Here is an 18,380-nt window from a genome sequence, read left to right as displayed (position 1 = left end):
AAAATCAACAGGAATTTAAAAATCCGGCAGGAGTGTAAGCACTGTTTTGGGGGCTATATAAGCCAGCTTCTGCTTTTGTGCTGTATCACACCTTGCTGCACTGCCCAGTTAGTGTGCTGGCCTGCTTTTGAAAGAAACAAATAAAGGCTTTCTGTTTGTACCTGGAGATGCCTCGGAGAAGTCAATCTGGGTAAGAGGGGTTGGGGTGTCTAGTGCTCTGTCCCACATATAATCATTTTATTAATTATGTCAGCATATAATTTATATAAGGCAGGGGTTCTCAAACTACTGCCCACAGGTCAGATGCGGCTGCCAAGTTATGGCAAATGGGCTGAGGGGCGGAGACAGAGTTTGAGTTTTTGTTTTTAATTATAGTTCAGCCCTCCCAAAGTCTGAAGGACAGTGATCTGGCCCCCTATTTAAAAAGTTTGAGGACCACTGATTGTAAGGGGTCAATAATACTTTCAAATGCCAAAGTTCCCTTATAAAACCCACTTAGAACTTACAAGACTTTGGAAGAGTCAGTTTTCCTAAGCATGGCAATTTGCACTGATTAGTTAACAAGTAAGGAAAGAGAATAAAAAGAGAATAATGAGAAATGAACCTATTCTAATTAGAGCCTGATGGACTTGACTTTGATTATATCATTTACTTCCAAATAACTCCCAGCCTTGAGCAATCAAATCAAAGAATTTATCTTCCCCAAACCAGAGTAGAACACAACCAGCTTTTCCATCTGGATGGGGTCTGAACAAGATTGAGGAGAAAATCAATTCAATCTCATTATTGGCAATGACTTTCAAAAATCAGCTTGGCCTCGTAGAGAATAAAGTTTTAGTAGAGCATCCTATGTCTCTCCAGTGTTAACAATTAGTTAATCATTTCTCTCATTTGATTCTACTGAGAGTTATAAGTCTTCTCAGTGGATTACTAATTACTAATTAATTAATAAACACTTCATCAGGGGTTTCTAATTATAGCCTTCTGGGGAAAAATAATGTGAGAGAGATAAGAGGAAAGAATAGATGTCAATGACAAAATCAAAAGGAGCAGTCCCCTCTGTTAAGCAAAACTTTGAAGTAAAAGGCATACAAAATTTTTTAAAAAATAAAACATATATGAATTTATAGATTTTTTTTTCTTTTGATCATTAACAGTAGCTGAGCCTTGAAGATTTAAATGTAATCATTAGTGATTATAAAGTTTAGTTCCTGAAGTATCTCATTCTAAATGATGGAATTAAACAAAGTTTGTGAAACAAAGAGGTGAATCTAACAAGTTGTGAGATTAAAGTCAGGAACCTCTTTTGTTTACACTTTAAAGAACAGGATTTCAATAATTAACTATGTTACTGGATTGTAGTGATTTATGATCTATCTTGTGCTACCCTATGGGAAATCAGATTTTACTTTTTTAATTAATCTGAAATGCATGCATACTATTTAAGAGTCATCTTAAAAATGTTCCCATTATTTAAGAGATTCTGAAAACAGTAATTTATATTTATGTTTATTTAAACATGATTAATATAAATGAATTTTTTTCTATATATAACATTTTATATAAAGTGTTCTCTTCATTGGGATTATTATATTAATATATCTGTATGGGTCAGTGACCCTTAATCAAATTTAATTCAGAGAGGTAAAAAAAACAAACAAAAAAAAAGATTTATTAAAATCTTGCAAAAAAGAACAACTCTTAACAGACAAGATATCAATAGAGAAATGCAAAGCACAAATTGAAAAACACAAGATTAAATAGACCCTAAATGAAGATGCACCATCCCCCCTTCCTCCCCATCTTTTTCTTCCATTGTTTGGAGGAGTCCAGGTTTATACTCTAAACATGAAAATCTATGCCAGAAACAAAACAAATAAATAAATAACAAACTCTTAATTCAAATTTCCCTAGAGAACTGCTATATGAGCAGATATTCTAGGATGACAGATTTCTGTTACCTGAATTCTCAAACCCATCATCCCCTTAAAAAAAAAAAAAAAGTATTTAAATGCTAATTAAGAGGCAATCAGCACCTGCAGCTTTTTGGCTATAGCTCAACTTGTTTTTGCAAAGTTTCAAGTCATAGTTCAAAGCAACATTCCCATGAGAGGTTTTTACTCACTTTATCCCATTCACATCTCATCCCAAGTCTTTTCTTATTTGTTATGGGCCAGAACTCTGAATTTGAAAGAAGGATTCTTACAAGGTGCTAAGTCAGTGGAATTGATAGAGACAATGGTTATTTAGCAAGGTGCTTAACTGTTCTCTAGTTCAGTACACGTACTACTTAATATAGTTCCACAAGATTCACACCTTTGATAAGAGAGCATATAAGCTCAAACTCAGCCAGAATCAGAACTAGGGAAGATACTGAAGTGGTGGCAGGCTCTCTTCCTTTGATTCTCCACTGAAACCAAGATCTGGAAGGCCTCCAAAAAACTAGCTGAACCACAAGTGAAGGAGATAGGACTTTGAAGGAGACAATAAAGGCTATTCGTGTGGTGATTACTGAACTGAAATGAAGGCTGCTCCCAGAGACCCCAAGAAAACCTCAACCGAGAACATTATATTTTAGAGAGAATATTATAGTTATTAGGCATTTTAAAACAAAATAATTTGTGTAATGTTGAACCTAGGGATGAGTGTTAGCTACATCAATATAAGTTGTGATTTTTTATAATGAATCTCATACTGTTGCCAATAAAAAAATTATAGTCAATACTTGTTATCAACAAAATGTGATCCTAGAAAGCTGAATCTACTCAAAGCTATGATTATTGCAACTTGCTCTTTAACACTTTATGGGACTGTAAGTAATATTTTTTTGAGTCTGGGTCCAGGTATGATCATCAAGAAATGTTATTAAACTAATGAATCCATGATGCTAGAGACCCTTTAAGGTTGAACTATGAAATACGTGGTAATCTCAGAGCAAAGGTTAGTAGAATGACTCTTGACATGGGCTGAGGTGGGATTATCCCGAATCAGTTTTCCTAATATGATATTATGTATATTTTATAATATGCAAGATATATGCATATACCCTTTCCTAATATAGAAATGATAAACAAATATAAATAAAATCATTTCTATATCATATAGCCTACATATACATGTCATATATCATATAACATACACACAACCAAAAGTCATTTTCCAATAGATAAGTGGTCAAAGAATATGAAAAAATAATTCAAAAGAATTTCAAACTATTAAAAATTCCATGAAAGAATTATTCAAATCTTTAATAACAACAAAACAATCCTGAGATTTCACTTCCCATCCTACAAATGGGCAGAAATGACAGAAGACTAAAGTAGTCAGTATTGCAAGTTTGTGGGTCAATAGGCACATTAGGACTTTCTTGGAGGAGCTTTGAATGAGTAGCAATGAATTATTTAGTAATTAATTTGGAATAATGCCAATAAAGTCACTTTGATTTAGTAATTTCATTACAAGAAAGTATTGCTACGCTCCAAAATATTTATAACACTTTTGTGATAGCAAAGTAGATGCCCACAGATTGAAGAATGGCTTAACAAATTGTAGTACATTATTTAAAAAATGTGTTCAAGAAATGTGAATGCAATGTATACAAAGAAATACGGAAAGATCAAAATGAACTCTGAGTAAAGTTAAGTATAACCAATAAAAATATACATAATCACCACAATAATAGAAATAAAAAGAACTACAAAATAATCAAAATTCAAACAATGCAAAATTACAAAGAATAAGCATGGTTCTTGAAATGAGATATGAGAAGATACCTCCCCAACTTAACCTACAAATATGCTCATTGAACATATTTTCAAAATTTTTTAATATACTAGCAGCTTATTTTTCCTCCTCTTTTTTCTTTTTGTCTTTGAAACTACTTTTTGTTATATAGGATAATTTTTTAGGAAGAGATAGAGAAGGAATAATGTGGAAATTATAGTAACATAAAAAGAAACAATAAAAAGTAATTTAAAAAAAATCAAAATCAAGAACTTGATAGTCTAAAGTCAGAACATGTTTTTCCAAAAGATATCACTATCACATGTATTTCAAATTACTTCACAAGCTTAACAAAATATACAATTTCTTATGCACAAACCAACAATTCTCTCCCCCATTTGCATAAAGGTAAGAGTTTTAACTGAAAGCTGACTATACTAAAAATATACCTTGAAGTAAATTATTTGTTGGTATACTCACAAAGTGAACACCTCATCCCAAGTGAAGTTTGTGGTACTTTCAGTTACAGAGCTGCAGAACTTCTGAAAAGGATCATTTAATTGAGTCACAAATAAACAGTTTAGGCTACCTGTAATGAAAAAGAGTGACATTTTACAATTTCAAAACTTTATCCCAATGTAGTTCAATTATAAAACCCTTCAAAAAGAGAGAAAATTGCTAAACTTTAGGCCAAAATGGGTAGCAAGACAAGTGTTTCCCATGCTGGAAATATGTCCTTTTAAGATGACAAGCTATCTGGGTGAGATAAATTACCAATTGTCTAGTATCTTTTTTGAAAAGAAAAAAATCTTAAAATGCCATGCAATTCAAACTCTTAAATTCTATCTGTCCATAACTGTAAACTTTTCATTTAAGCAGCTTTTCTATTTGGAAATTTTTAGTTTTTAAATTCCTGCAAGCATTTTTATTCTCTCATTTTTCTGTAGAAATAACCATATTTATATATACATATACATAAATATGGATAGATGGACAGATAGATAAATAAAAACTATGTTCCCCATATGAAGATAAACTGAGATTTGAACTATCCTTTGCTTGTATTAAGTTACTAATTTAAAATTTGCAAAACCAGAGAATAACCATAAAACAAAGGGAATACACTGTATATGTGAGGAAGGAAATGAAAAGTGTTTTATGATTGAGAGGAGTAGGGAATATCTGGAATAAGAGTAAATCTCCAGAATATAATTATGTATTGTAATTCGATCACTGGAACTGAAATTTTTTAAAATTATTTTTTCAACCAATAAAAATTCATTTTCTTTTTGTTTCACCTACCCCATTATAAAAAATAAAACAAGATAAAATAAAAAGCCTCATTTTTGACAATAGGCATAGTTAAGAAAAACAAATTTTTACACTGGCCATGTCCAAAAAAGTACAATGTCTCAATCTATACCTTAAATCTATTGCCTCTCTTTCAAAAAGAGGACACAATGCTTCATCATCACTCTTCTAAAATCATAGTTGGATCTTGCATCGATTCAATTTCTTAATTCTTTCAAAGTTTTGTTTTTATACTATTGTTTGTTATTGCTTAGTGTTCTCCTTGTTCTTTTCACTTCATTTTGCATAATTTCATATAAGTCCTCCCAGTTTCCCTAAAACCATCCTTTTCATCGTTTCTTATAACACATTATTCTATTATGTTTACAAAAAAATCTCATCCATTATTTAAAAGGAATCCCCCCTCATTTCCAATTCTTTGCTACTACACAAAGAATTGTACACATATTTTTTATACTTAGATCTTTTTTCTCTTTTTTGAACTTCTTTGTCTTCACATATTATATGTAGGCCAAAAGTAGGTACACTTAAAAAATTTTACAGCACATTTTGAAACTGCTTTCTATAATGACTAAATCAATTCAAAACTGTACCAATAGTACATTAGTGCAAAGTACCCTTTGCCATTTTCCTCTTTTACCATCTTAGTCTGATGGGTATGAAGTAGAATCCAAAGCTTACTTTAATTTTCATTTATTTAATTATTAATAATTTAAAGCATTTTTCAGATGGTTATCAATACCTTGGATTTTTTGTCCCTTGAAAAATTCCTTTAATCACTTCTCCATAAAGACTGACTTTTGGTCTTACTTTTAGTCAGTTAAATATCTTGGATTTAAGACTTTTATCAGAGAAATTTGCTACAAAGATTTTCTTTTCCCATTTCTTTCTTTTCTAATGAAAATTTAACCATCAGCTCTTATAAACAAATTTAAGCTGTTTTCAATAAATCCCTTCCCTCACTTGGAACTTGAGCAACTTACAAGGGAAATCTTTCTTATATTTGTAACCATTATTTTATTTTTTAAAAATAGCCCAAATAGAAAAATATCAGCTTATTGAAGAAAAATGATATCCCATTAGAAAGATATTTAGCATAAGACGATTAAAAAAAAAATATATATATATATATATATATATATATAAAATGTCCACAGCTTTTCCAAATATATTTATCTCTGCATCCCTGACAAAAAGGCCAATGATTTCTACAGAATAGTTTTACTTCAAATAACTGACCGGCAAACCATCTTTTTTTCATCTACATATTTATTTTAAGAGCGATTAATAAAACCTAAAAAAATAGGAGATAAAAAGATAGTAATAAGCTTATGTCATGGCATGATCTTGTAACAGTTAAGGAAAAATGTTGACTGGAGCACTAGATAAATTGGATTTCTAACTTCCTTACTTCAGTTCTTTTGTTTTGTACTATCAGGTTTCTATCATCAAAATCAGGAGTTTGATTTCTGGACCACAGAGTGTGAAGCATAGCAGACCCTAGTAGTATTTAACACCTAAAAGTCACCTCCAATTTATCTAGTGCTCCAGTCAACATTTTTCTTTTTTATCTACTATATATAATATGTACTACAATTTCTTTTGTGTCAAAAAGCACTATCAATTTTACAAAATAGCCCAGTATACTACTCCATCTTTCTGAAACAACAGCTTTGTCTGATATTTCTAATATTCTACCTGAAGAACCACGATTATTCAGCAGTGTTGCTTGAATGTTCTTCACTAACAATTTAAGCTTGTGAACTCTTGGGGGTTTAGGAGGGCACAAGTCTTGGGGAAGAGTTGAAGTATGGCGCATACTCTGTAGAAGGAAAATAAGAACAAAGGAATGTTTACCCAAAAGAATAAGGAAAAAACAAGTGGTTTTTGAGTTTCTAACAAACTACCAAGATAAAATTACTGAATGAGATAAATACCTAATTTCCAGTCCATAAGCCATGCAAATAATGGAAAGCTCTTGAAAAAATATGCAATAAGTCGTCTCATAAGAACACTAAAATGTTGCCATAATAAGAATCAGTGAAAGGTTAGAACATCAAAATTGTTATTGAGAAACTTTTTCTGCTAATAGAAATAACTTAATTGCTGCCTTCAATCTTAGGGAGTTACTTGGGAGTTTGAAACATTTGTCTGTCAAAACTATTATATGCCACAGAAGCAAGAGATGAGCTCAGATCTCCCAGTCTCCAAGGCCACCCATCAGAACATAATGAAAATAACTCTTCACTGAGTAATATGATATGATGTTCTATATTGAATACAATTTGTGGCTTTGAATATAAAAAGTTACTTGTGTCCAAGTCACTACTGTGTTGCAAAGCAATCAAAAAGACTGACATTCAATAGATTAGGATTAAGAAAAGGGCATATGGGAGATGGGGAAATGCTATAAAACCATATATAAATTTCCAATGACAGATCAACAATGACCCTGAAATAATGATATTAAAGATTAATAACAAAAAAAAAACTTACTTCTGCTTCTCTTACATCCACAGTTTTTATGCTCAAAACCACTGATGGGGAGACTGAACTAACTAGATGTTTCAAAATATCCCTGAGAGCTTTGGATAGTTCAAGTGTCCCAATTATCTGATCCTAGGGAGAATAAAAAGGAAACATTATCAATATTTCAAAAGCAAAATAGGTCACCCAAACTATGCAACTCAAATAACTATGATACAGCTACAAAGTAAATCTGGCATGAGATTTGCTTCTATTTGGGTCAACAATGATGTAGAAAATATTACAATACAGCCTGACCTTATTTTTTGAAAGGTTAAAAACAGTATCACAGTATAATAGAACTATAACGGATCACAGAAATCATGTTTATGGAGAAGGCAGCAGGATACAGTGAAAAAAGAGTTAAATTCAGAATGATAAGACCTGGATTTGAATCTTGACTATTCTATCTTGTGGCTTTAAATAAGTCACCATTTCTCTTGGTATGAATTTCCTCATCAATAAAATAAACAATTGGAATGAATTTTCATAGGTATTTTCAGATTTAAATTATAGAACATGGTCTTTGTGACCATAGCATAAGTAACCCAAATTTTATTTTTAAGTTGTTTCATAGATTTTGTCAATGTGAGCTCTGTGGCATATTAGCAGGGATTACACAAAATAATATGTATGACTAGAAATCATGGTTTGGGTAAAGTAACAAGAACAAGGGATAACAGACACCTTAAGTGTTTTACTAGTAACAAACATATAAAGCAAAACCTCTAAAACATCATCTGTCTCTATCTCATTGGAGGCAATGTCATCTGTCAAAAGCAAAAATGGTAAAGACAGGAGTTGAAGAACTGATGACAGAATCTGGGACAGGTAGTCAGATAGGTATATAGGAGCCACAAATAAATAAAAGGCATGAGGTCCAAAATAAGGTTAATAAGTAATTTCTAATTTGAGAAATAATTCATAAGATATAGGGCTGGAGGAGATCTTAGCAATCAACTAAGCCAAGTTCATTTTTATAGATTAAGAAAGGCCCAAAGATTAAATCCCAAAGTCATATAATTAATATTATCTAGTATTCAAAATGCTCCTAGATAACAAACCCTGAAACAGATTGGGAGTGAAAGATCAACTCTATTGGTTACATTATTTTTTAAAATTTATTTCTTATTAAAGCTTTTTATTTACAAAATATATGCATAGGTAATTTTTCAACATTGACCCTTGTAAAACCTTCTGTTCCAAATTTTCCCTTCCTTCCCCCCATTCCCTCCCCTAGATAGCAGGTCCAATATATTAATATATACTAAATATATTAAAATATATATTCAATCTAATATATGTATACATAGTTATATAGTTATCTTGCTGCATAAGAAAAATTGGATCTAGAAAAATATTTGGTTACATTATTTGGAGAAAAGAACAAAATAAAGTTATAAGGACAAGTATTCTTGAACAAGAGAAAATACATTAATGTTAAAAAATAACTGAAAATCACATTGAATGTGGCATATCAGATGGGGAAAGAATTTTTTTAAATGTTGGTTAATAATTTCAAAAATATGTATTAAGATTAAATTAGCTTTTCTATTGCCCTATATTTTGCAAAAGTGTATATATTTATAATTGTGTGGTTGTAAATACATAACAGAGTTCCAGAGAAGGGTCTATAGTGCATATAAGATTTGTATACTATAAGGGAATTTAAAATTATATTGAAATCAAAAATAAAAACTAGGATTCGTGCAAAGGTCCATTCACATGACTTCTTCAAAGTCACACTACACATGTCTGAAACAAGATTTTAACTCATCTTTTTGGCTCATGTTGTGAGGGGATTAGCAGAGTTAGCATAATGGAATGATAAAGATGGGAAATAGGTGAATCACAGGTTCAAAACCATAATAAAATGGATGGAGGCATCATGATAGTGGATCAAGTAATAGATTTGGAATTAGGTGAGACATGAATTCAAATCTTGCCTTAAAATAATTTCTCTGACCATCAGAGAGCCAGTCTTAACTTTCTCAGCTGAAAAATATGAAAAAATATTCTTGCATTATCTAGGACTTAAAGGACTGTTTTAAGAAAAGTGTTTTCAAAAATTTAAAGCACTATACAAAAATAAGATGATGAAAATGGGAGAGAAGAGAGTTATATTATGCACTGGGAAGAAAGACAATGAGTCACATTGAGGGCAAAGCACATGGACGTTTTCTACTGATTTTTTTTGGACCATTTTTTGGATGAGCAGGACTAGTCCACGACTAAATCTAAATTAGTTGGATTTCTATAGATGAAGTGGACATAGAATATCAGTCTAAAAATGGTGATATTTACTGAGTCTGCATCCCAAAGAGATCATAAAAGAAGGAAAAAGAGCCACAAATGTTTGCAGCAACCTTATTGTAGTGGCAAAGAAGTGGAAATTACATAAATATCCCGCCATTGGGAAATGGCTGAATATTATGATATATGAATGTAATGTAATATTATTGTTCTATAACAACTGATGAGTAAGCTGTAGGTAAGCAGTATAATTCTGTCATATGAGATGTGATGGAATTAATAATAATAGTAAAAAAAAAAAAACTAACCTTCTCTGTTTCTTTAGGCTGGATTTTTATATTTATCTCTGAAGCATTGAGGAAGGACCACTTTATCAATATATCTTCTCTTTTCTCTTTCATATGAAGTTCCAACTATTAATGGAAAAACTGATTATTAGTATTATTATGATGTAAAAGGTACTAGGGAGTGGACAATAATGATTTGCAGGTGTGGAGAGGTTAATGAAGCTTATTTCAAGTACTTCACTTGGAGTGGGGATTTGGCTAGGTGGAGAAAGGGGAGGAGTAATAATGCAGTGGTAATTGCTTATAATGGATCATCAATATATGCTGAATTCATCAATCCTGACTCTTAACCTGACAGCATTAAAATAACTAAATAAAATAACTCAAATTTAATTCTATTCTATTTGATTCATTAATACAATCACTGATTCAAAAATCACAGGAAATGAACTGAGTAAATGGACTACAGTTATCAAAATTATCTTCACATACATTTTTAATTGTTTTGAACACCATATACAATTGTATCATGTTTATCTAAATCCTTAAAATCATCAGGGGATACTAAAAAGGAAATTATAATTTACAAGAAAATTGTTGCTCACAATCATGCAAAAACACAGAACATCATGAAATTTTCTAGTCAAAGTTAGGATTGAACTTAAAATGTCCCAACCCTTTTGGAGCAATTTTCTAATGATTTGCATCTTGCAAGAAAAATAGCATGCTCCATTGATTTATATACTGCAAAAGACAGTGTCCAGAGGTTTTTCTGAGGGCCTGGGAATTAGGAGAGACTGGCAATGTAAAAATGCAGAGTAGCACTAGGGTGTTCACAAATGAAGTGAACGCCCAGGGTTAAGCATTTTTTACAGATACATATAAAATAGAGCATGTCCTACTTAAAGTCACAATGAACTTCTACTTAAAATCAGCTTATTTTGAGAGGGAAGAGGAAAGATTCTTTTTTTTTTTTTTTCTGTTAAGATTGTTTATCTTTAAAGGAGGTGAAGAATGGTTCTTCTGTCTTAGGTCAACAGAAGGCTGAAATGCAGTGTCTAGTATGGAACTATTATTTGGGTATATAATTGTAATGTCCTGACTAGCTCTCTGGAGGACCTTGGGATTAGCCCAAGTCCTTGGTCTTAGTGGAGGAGTGAAGGAAGCAGGAGAGCTACCACCTAGCTGGTCAAAGAGTCTGGAATCTTCTCTTGTGTCTGTGGCTGAGAGAGCGTTCCCAGTTGTCCCAGCCCTTAAATACTTCAGGACCATTATATCACTATACACTGAGTACTTGCAATCATTACCTCACTATACAGATCCATTATCTCACATTGAGTAGGTACCATGCTGACCTAGATTCAAGTATACCTTTTCAGAGTTAAGGCCATCTACAGTAATAAAATATCATTACCTCTTACATTTAGGAAGAAAGGAGGAATTCCATTAATTGGAAAACCACAAAAGAAAAAAAAAATCCATTAGTGCTTTAACAGTTACAAATTTATAAAGGATCTTAACCAACAAAGTTTCTAGGAGGAAGAGCATGCAAAGAAAAATCTATGCAAATCATATTCATCCAGATAGAGACTGTCTGTGAGGAAAATTGCTGTCAAATTTTTCCAGCAATTTGGTCACCAGTTGAAACAATAAAGAATATGTTGTCCATACACACAAATAGCAGGAAACTGTGCTGCAGGACAGTGGGAAAGAAGATCTCCCTCATTTTGGGGGAGGGAATAACTTCTTAAAAATACTTAAGTGGCTGAGTTTACTTGGTACAGTTAAGGATTAAACATGTCAATTTTAACATGACATTGCTGTTACATATGGAATAAACTTAAGTGATGTTTTGTTAAAAAAAAGATTGTTCATCTTTTATATAGTACACTTTATATGATATATAGCACATATTAACTAATTTGTAATGCTTTTCTTTTCATTTCAATAAAGAAGATACAACTTGGGCAGGTTCCATGGCAAGCTTTCATGATACAAAAAGAAAAAAAACAACACTAAATTTTACCTGTAAATGAAATGGAGATAGCTGTACACCATATGACTGACATTTTGAAGCATCAGATGAAGCAGAAAACACATGAACAATAAATTGAATTGAATTTCCTCCAACATTATAGGATACCACCTGGGAGAGAAGAGAGAAGGAAGTAAACAGTTAAAATTTTAAAATATAAATAAACTTTATTGAGCAATAAAAATCTTGTATATATATAATTTGCATATACTTTTTTGTTTATAAGAATTCCATAGCTAGCTATGAGTTTAAATTGTCTAATTTGATTGAACATCATGCAAATACTTGAAACCCTGGAAACAGCATTCTAAAAATAACCTTTAATATAGAGTAATTTTTTCCCCAAAAGTTCAATAAGGCAATTGTCAAATCAGTTGTTATGATTCTTCTTCCCTTGAGCACACTTGCTAGTATTAAATTTTCTATACCCCCCCAGTCAGTTAAGTCAGCAATTCAATTAGTCAAAAATAATTTATTCAACACTTAGGCTTTAGGAACTTCATTAAATACTAAGGATATAAAGAAAGGCAAAAATGCAGTTCCTGCTTTCAATAAGCTCACAGTCTAATACAAAGAAAATATAAACAATCATGTACATAAGCATACAAAAGCATTAGCATTTTCTGGGATCAGGTAAAGTTTATTGCAAAAAGTATGATTTTAAGCTAGTACTTGAAAGAAGCCAGGAAAACCACAAGTCAGATATGAAAAAATCAAATATGATAAAGCATTTCAGGCATCACAAGGATAGATCATTAAAATGCACTAAGCTAGAATATGGAGTACTCATCTTTTATGAGAAACAGCAAAGAGGTCAACAGCACTATCCCCAACAGAATTGGGGATAGGAAGGAGGTGGTAGTGGCAGGAAGTGTGTGTGTGTGTGTGTGTGTGTGTGTGTGTGTGTGTGTGTGTGTGTGTGTGTGTGTGTGTGAAGTGTAAAAAAAACTAGAAAGGTAAGCAGTGGCCAGGTTATGAAAGACATTTATGCTAAACAAAGGATGAATGGGGGAGAAGACATGGTGAGAGCTGCACTTTAGGAAGATCAATTTGATACTAAGTAGAGGATGGAGTAGAGTAGAGAGAGACTTATTTGTGGGAGTGAAACCACTCAGAAGGCTTTACAATAGTCAAGGATTGAAATTTTGAGGGCCAGTGCACCAGAGTTATGGCAAGAGTGAGGAATCAAAAGCTAATACCATGGTTGCAAATCTGATGGGGAATATATGTGTATTATAAAAAAAAATGCCTCAAATATGGAAATCAAAGTCACAGCTGTTGTAGCTATTATCTCAGAATACAAGAAATTGTTAATATTAAACTTACACATCATTCTTGGTACATTTGGAAGGAGAAAATAATAAGAAAAGAAGAAAGTAATTACCATGATTTACAATAGAATGTCAGGTTTAAAAAAAAACTTAGAAGAATCTTAAGAATTTAAAATTTAAAGTCATTAAATAGGTTATATAATGAAGGGAAAATAATCACAAAATTAATTCATTTAAGAGAGCAAAAAAATCATAAAATGTGAATCTTCTACAACTAAAATTTTTAAACCAAAGTACACATGTGAACTTGTTATCGGACCAATCTGCTAGTGGTTGCTGGAGATCTAATTCTGTCCAGCAAAATAGATCCCTTCATGTGAGAGGATGATAATGATACAAGGAGACTGAGAAGAATTGCGTTCTCTGACCTCTCTCCTCTTCCTTCTTACCTAAAATTTATTTCATTTCTAATTCACAAGTAATCTCTGTGTCAGTAAAGGCTGATTTGCAATTTCTTCAAGTGTGTTATGATTCACAGCTGTAGGGGCTTTTGGGAACTAACTTGTCCCTTCACACTTAGGTGCTGTCTTTAACATGCACCTTAAAGGATCTGTTTATTTAATTTTTTGTTTTAGTAAGGCAATTGGGGTTTTAAGTGACTTGCCCAAGATAGCTAATATCTTGGATATAGACTAGCTAACTAGTCTGAGGCCAGACATGAACTCAGGTCCTATCCACTGCTCCTTCAAACTGTCCCAAACCTTAAATGATTTGGAATTTTTTGTTATTACTATTGATAGATTAGTGAGAATTTCATGTACCCATAATGTAACTTCAACCAACAAATAATCATTTATTATTGTTATTTTTAAATTTTTATTATTATTATTTATTTTATTATTATTTGAGAAGAACTACACTAATACTGGGAAGATGTAGTTAACAGTGAAACAGCACCCGATCTGAGGGAATTTATATTTTCATGGGGATGAACATGTGTACATATATATAAGTATATATTTCATATACATAATTAACACAAGATAATAGGAAGACATCTTCCTGAGTTCAAATCAGGTTCACACACTTACTAGTTATATGACTCTGTGCAAGTCACTTCATACTATTTGCTTCAGTTTTCTTTCCTGTAAAATGAGCTAAAGAAGGAAATGGCAAATCACTCTAATATCTTTGCCAAAAAAAATCCCAAATGAGATCACAGATAGTTGGACACAACCAAAAACAACTGAATAACAACAAAAGTGTTCATAGGGAAGATACTAGTATCTAGGATGATCAGGAAAGGTTTCAGGTAAATGGTACTGATTGAGCTGAGACTTTAAGAAAATCAAGGATTGCAAGATGAAAAAAATGAGAGGGAAGATTATTCCAAGCATAAGGATAGCCAGTGCAAAGGGAAACAGAACACATCATGTGTGAGAAGCAAGTATACCAAAATGATTGGACAAAAAAGAAATATATGATTGGATAATTAGGAAAGTCTTTAAATGTCAGAAGAGTTTATAAGTTATAAAAGCAAAAAAGAAGTCACAGGAGTATATTTAATAGAATAGAGGTAACATTGAGCAGGTAAGTAGAGAAGTAGATAGAGCACTGAAGGTCACACAACTAATAAATGTTTGAGGCCAGATATGAACTCATGAAGACCTAACTAGAGAAGTCAATGGCAAACCGCTGCAGCATCTTTGCCAAGAAAAATCCAAACGTGGTCATGAAGAGTCAGACACAACTAGAAAAATGACTGAATTCTTGAGAGGTAATCTTAAGGTTGGCTAAATGACTCAATGGATAGAGCAGTAGGTCTTGAGTCAGGAAGACCTAAGTTCAAAATTCACTTCAAATATTCACTGTGTGATGCTAGAAAGTCACTTATTCTCTGCCTAAATCACTAGAGAAGGAAATGGCAAAACACTACAGTATCTTTGCCAAGAAAATCCCATATAGGATCACAAAGTGTCTGACACAATTGAATGGCTAAACACAACAGGGGTATTCTTTAGAAAAGTCACTTTGCTATTTGTGTGGAAGACAGAGGGGGAGCGTGGAGAGACTTGAATCCAAGAGGCCACATAGAAAAGTACTGCAATAATATAATTCATAAATGAAGAGGGCTAACCCAAAGTAATGAATATGAGAGTGAAGAAAAGGTAACATACATGTGTAAAATGCTTGACTCTGGGCATTCACTTCATTTGTGAACACCCTAGTAGTACTCTGCATTTCATTAGTCGATAGCTTGGACTATGATATTCTGGAAGACAAAGGAGGTGATATTACAACCTGCTCAGGAAAAATGGATATAATCCATAAGAGGAAAACTTATTAATGAAAGAGAGGATTTTTAAGCTTTTCTGCTGAAAAGATGAGAGCTGAATAGAAAATCTGACATTCAAATACAAGACTGAAGAAAAGCATTAAAAAGCATTAATGTGAAAGAAAAATCATAAGAAGCTCAATAAAATTAACATTCCTATATGAGAAGATGACCCTAAGAACGTTATAATTATTAGGATAGGCAGAAGAAGTCTATGTAGACAGAGGGCATAAATGTGATTTGATTATCTTGGTACAGCATCCAAAAAAAAAAAAAAAAAAAAAAGGTGGGAAAGAAGGATGCCCTGGAAGAGGAAGAATGGAAAAAATTATTTCACATAACAGAAGCACACAAGGAAGACCTTTTCCAGTGGAGAGGAAAATGGGAGTGGGGAGCAGATAATATATGCACCTTGCTTTCATAACAATTGGTTCAAAAAGGGGACACACACACACACATATATATATATATATATATATATACACATATATATGTATACATATATATACACATTCAGTTAGGTACAGAAATTTGTCTTACTCAATAGAGAAGGAGGAGAGAAGATGAAAAAGGCAGGGGGGAAGGAGGGCAGCAGCTGTTGTTCAGTAGTTTCTCAAAAGCTTTTTCTGCATCTATTGAGATTATCATATGAGTTTTGTTGGTTTTGTTACTGATATGATCGATTATGGTAATAGTTTTCCTGATATTGAACCAATCCTGCATTCCTGGTATAAACCCCACTTGATCATTAGTTTCTCAATTGTATCTGAATCTTTGTGAACACGTTTGAGGTTTTCTTGGCAAAGATATTGGAGTGGTGTGCCATTTCATTTCACAGATGAGGAAATTGAGGAAAACAAGGCTAAGTGATTTGTCTAAGGTCAATTATCTTGTAAGCTGCCCCAAGAGAGGTAGTGGCCAGAAATTAAACAGACTTTTGAGTAAGGACAGGGTTTAAAAAAAGAGAAAGAAGGATAAATAGAAGAAAGCAGATTGGAGTTTCTAATCACAGATGTGAGGCAGCTAACCTCTGTTTGTCTTAATTCACTGGAGAAGGGAATAGCAAATCACTCCAATATCTTTGTCAATAAAACTCCATGAATAGAGTGGTCCACAGGATGACAGAGTCAGAAACACTGTGAATGTGAATGGAATTAATTTACTCATAAAACAGAATCAAATAGTAGAATGGATTAGATATCATAACCCAACAATATGTTGCTTACAAGCAATGCACTTGAAACAGAAATACACACACATACACAGAGTTAAAATAAGAGGCTAAAGCAGAACTTAACGTGTCAGTTGAAGTAAAAAAAGGAAGGCTATTAATAATGATCTCGGACAAAGCAAAATAAAAATAGATAATCAAGAGATAAGGAAAATACATTTTGCTAAAATGTAGCATCCATAGTGAAATAATATTTTAAAAAATGTATAGAGTTCCTCTAATAAAAGCCCCTTTTCAAATATTTAGGGAACTGAGTAAATTTGTAAAAATAAAAGCCATTTCCCAATTGATAAATGGTCAAAGGATATGAATAGACAGTTTCCAGAAGAAATCAAAGCTATCTAAAATGTAGTTAACAAATGAAAGCAACTCCCTCCATCTTGGTGAACTAAAGACAACTTCTTCCATCTTGTGCTAAGCATTACCTTACCAATTAAAATACTCCCTTGCTATGTTCCTAATCCAAATCAGGACTCTATAAGAATATGCTATATAATACCTCTTCAGGAAGACTTCAAAGGTTCCCTGTTTTCAGGAATTAGCTTGGTCATTTATGTGAGGATGTCCTATCTAATCTATTAGCTCTCACAACATTCCCTCCTAAACTCCCTTTAGCTTGAATCCTTCCCCTTCCTTTGTAGTTACAGCACATATGAATCCCATGTAACTTGACTTTGGGAAGTCTCTGCCCATTTGAGTGAAGTTCTATTGTTGACAAATTCAATAAACAGCAAGACAATTTTGATGCTCTGGGGTTTCATTATTCATACATTGCCCATAATATGAAGAAATGATCTAAATCACTACTGATTAAAGAAATGCTAATTAAGACAACTCTGAGTTACACCTCACATTTATCAGAAATGACAATTGCCAGAAGGGATGTGGACAAATAGGTACACCATTTGTTGGTAGTTTGGAATTGGTTCAACCTTTCTAGAGAACAATTTGGAATGATGCCCAAATGAAGATAAAACTGTGTATACTTTTTGACCTACCAATACCACTATTAGATGCATGTCCCAAAGTGATTAAAGAGGAAAAGGACCTATATAAATATAAATATATTTATAGTAGCTCTTTTTTGTGACAGCAAAGAATTAGAAATCAAGGAGATGCCCATTAACTGGGGAATGGCTGAACAAGCTTCAATTCACATTTAGTATCCATAATTCTCTCTCTTGATGCAGATGGCATTTTCCATCCCAAGTCTATTGGAATTCATCCAAGACAATTCTAAAAGAACTCCTGATGAAAAATTCTATCCACTTTCAGAAAAAGAACTCACAAACTCTGAGTGCAAATTGAAGCATAAATTTTCCGGTCTTTGTAATATGAATTGTAATATGGCTAACCCAGAAATATGTTTTACATGATTTCACATATACATGTTGATTGATATCACATT

General features: G+C 32.5%; 1 protein-coding gene across 5 annotated transcripts in view; it reads right to left on the bottom strand.

Annotated features, from left to right (window-relative positions):
• The window catches only part of C2CD2 (C2 calcium dependent domain containing 2), a 114,001-nt gene that overhangs the window by 61,185 nt on the left and 34,436 nt on the right, over positions 1-18,380 (bottom strand). For all 5 annotated transcript variants that reach the window (XR_012487985.1, XM_074300481.1, XM_074300482.1 and 2 more), the window contains 5 exons: positions 12,127-12,246; positions 10,122-10,226; positions 7,531-7,653; positions 6,733-6,856; positions 4,204-4,312 (listed from right to left, as the gene is read on the bottom strand). Coding sequence is in view for 4 of the 5 variants with exons in the window: in XM_074300481.1 (XP_074156582.1) it covers positions 4,204-4,312; positions 6,733-6,856; positions 7,531-7,653; positions 10,122-10,226; positions 12,127-12,246 (581 nt within the window). In the remaining variant the exon portion in view is untranslated. The remainder of the gene's footprint in view (positions 1-4,203; positions 4,313-6,732; positions 6,857-7,530; positions 7,654-10,121; positions 10,227-12,126; positions 12,247-18,380) is intronic.

The sequence above is a fragment of the Sminthopsis crassicaudata genome, chromosome 3 (assembly GCF_048593235.1).
Source record: "Sminthopsis crassicaudata isolate SCR6 chromosome 3, ASM4859323v1, whole genome shotgun sequence".
Taxonomy (NCBI): domain Eukaryota; kingdom Metazoa; phylum Chordata; class Mammalia; order Dasyuromorphia; family Dasyuridae; genus Sminthopsis; species Sminthopsis crassicaudata.
Note: the sequence above shows the minus strand (reverse complement) of the source record. Positions and strands in the feature narration are given on the sequence as shown.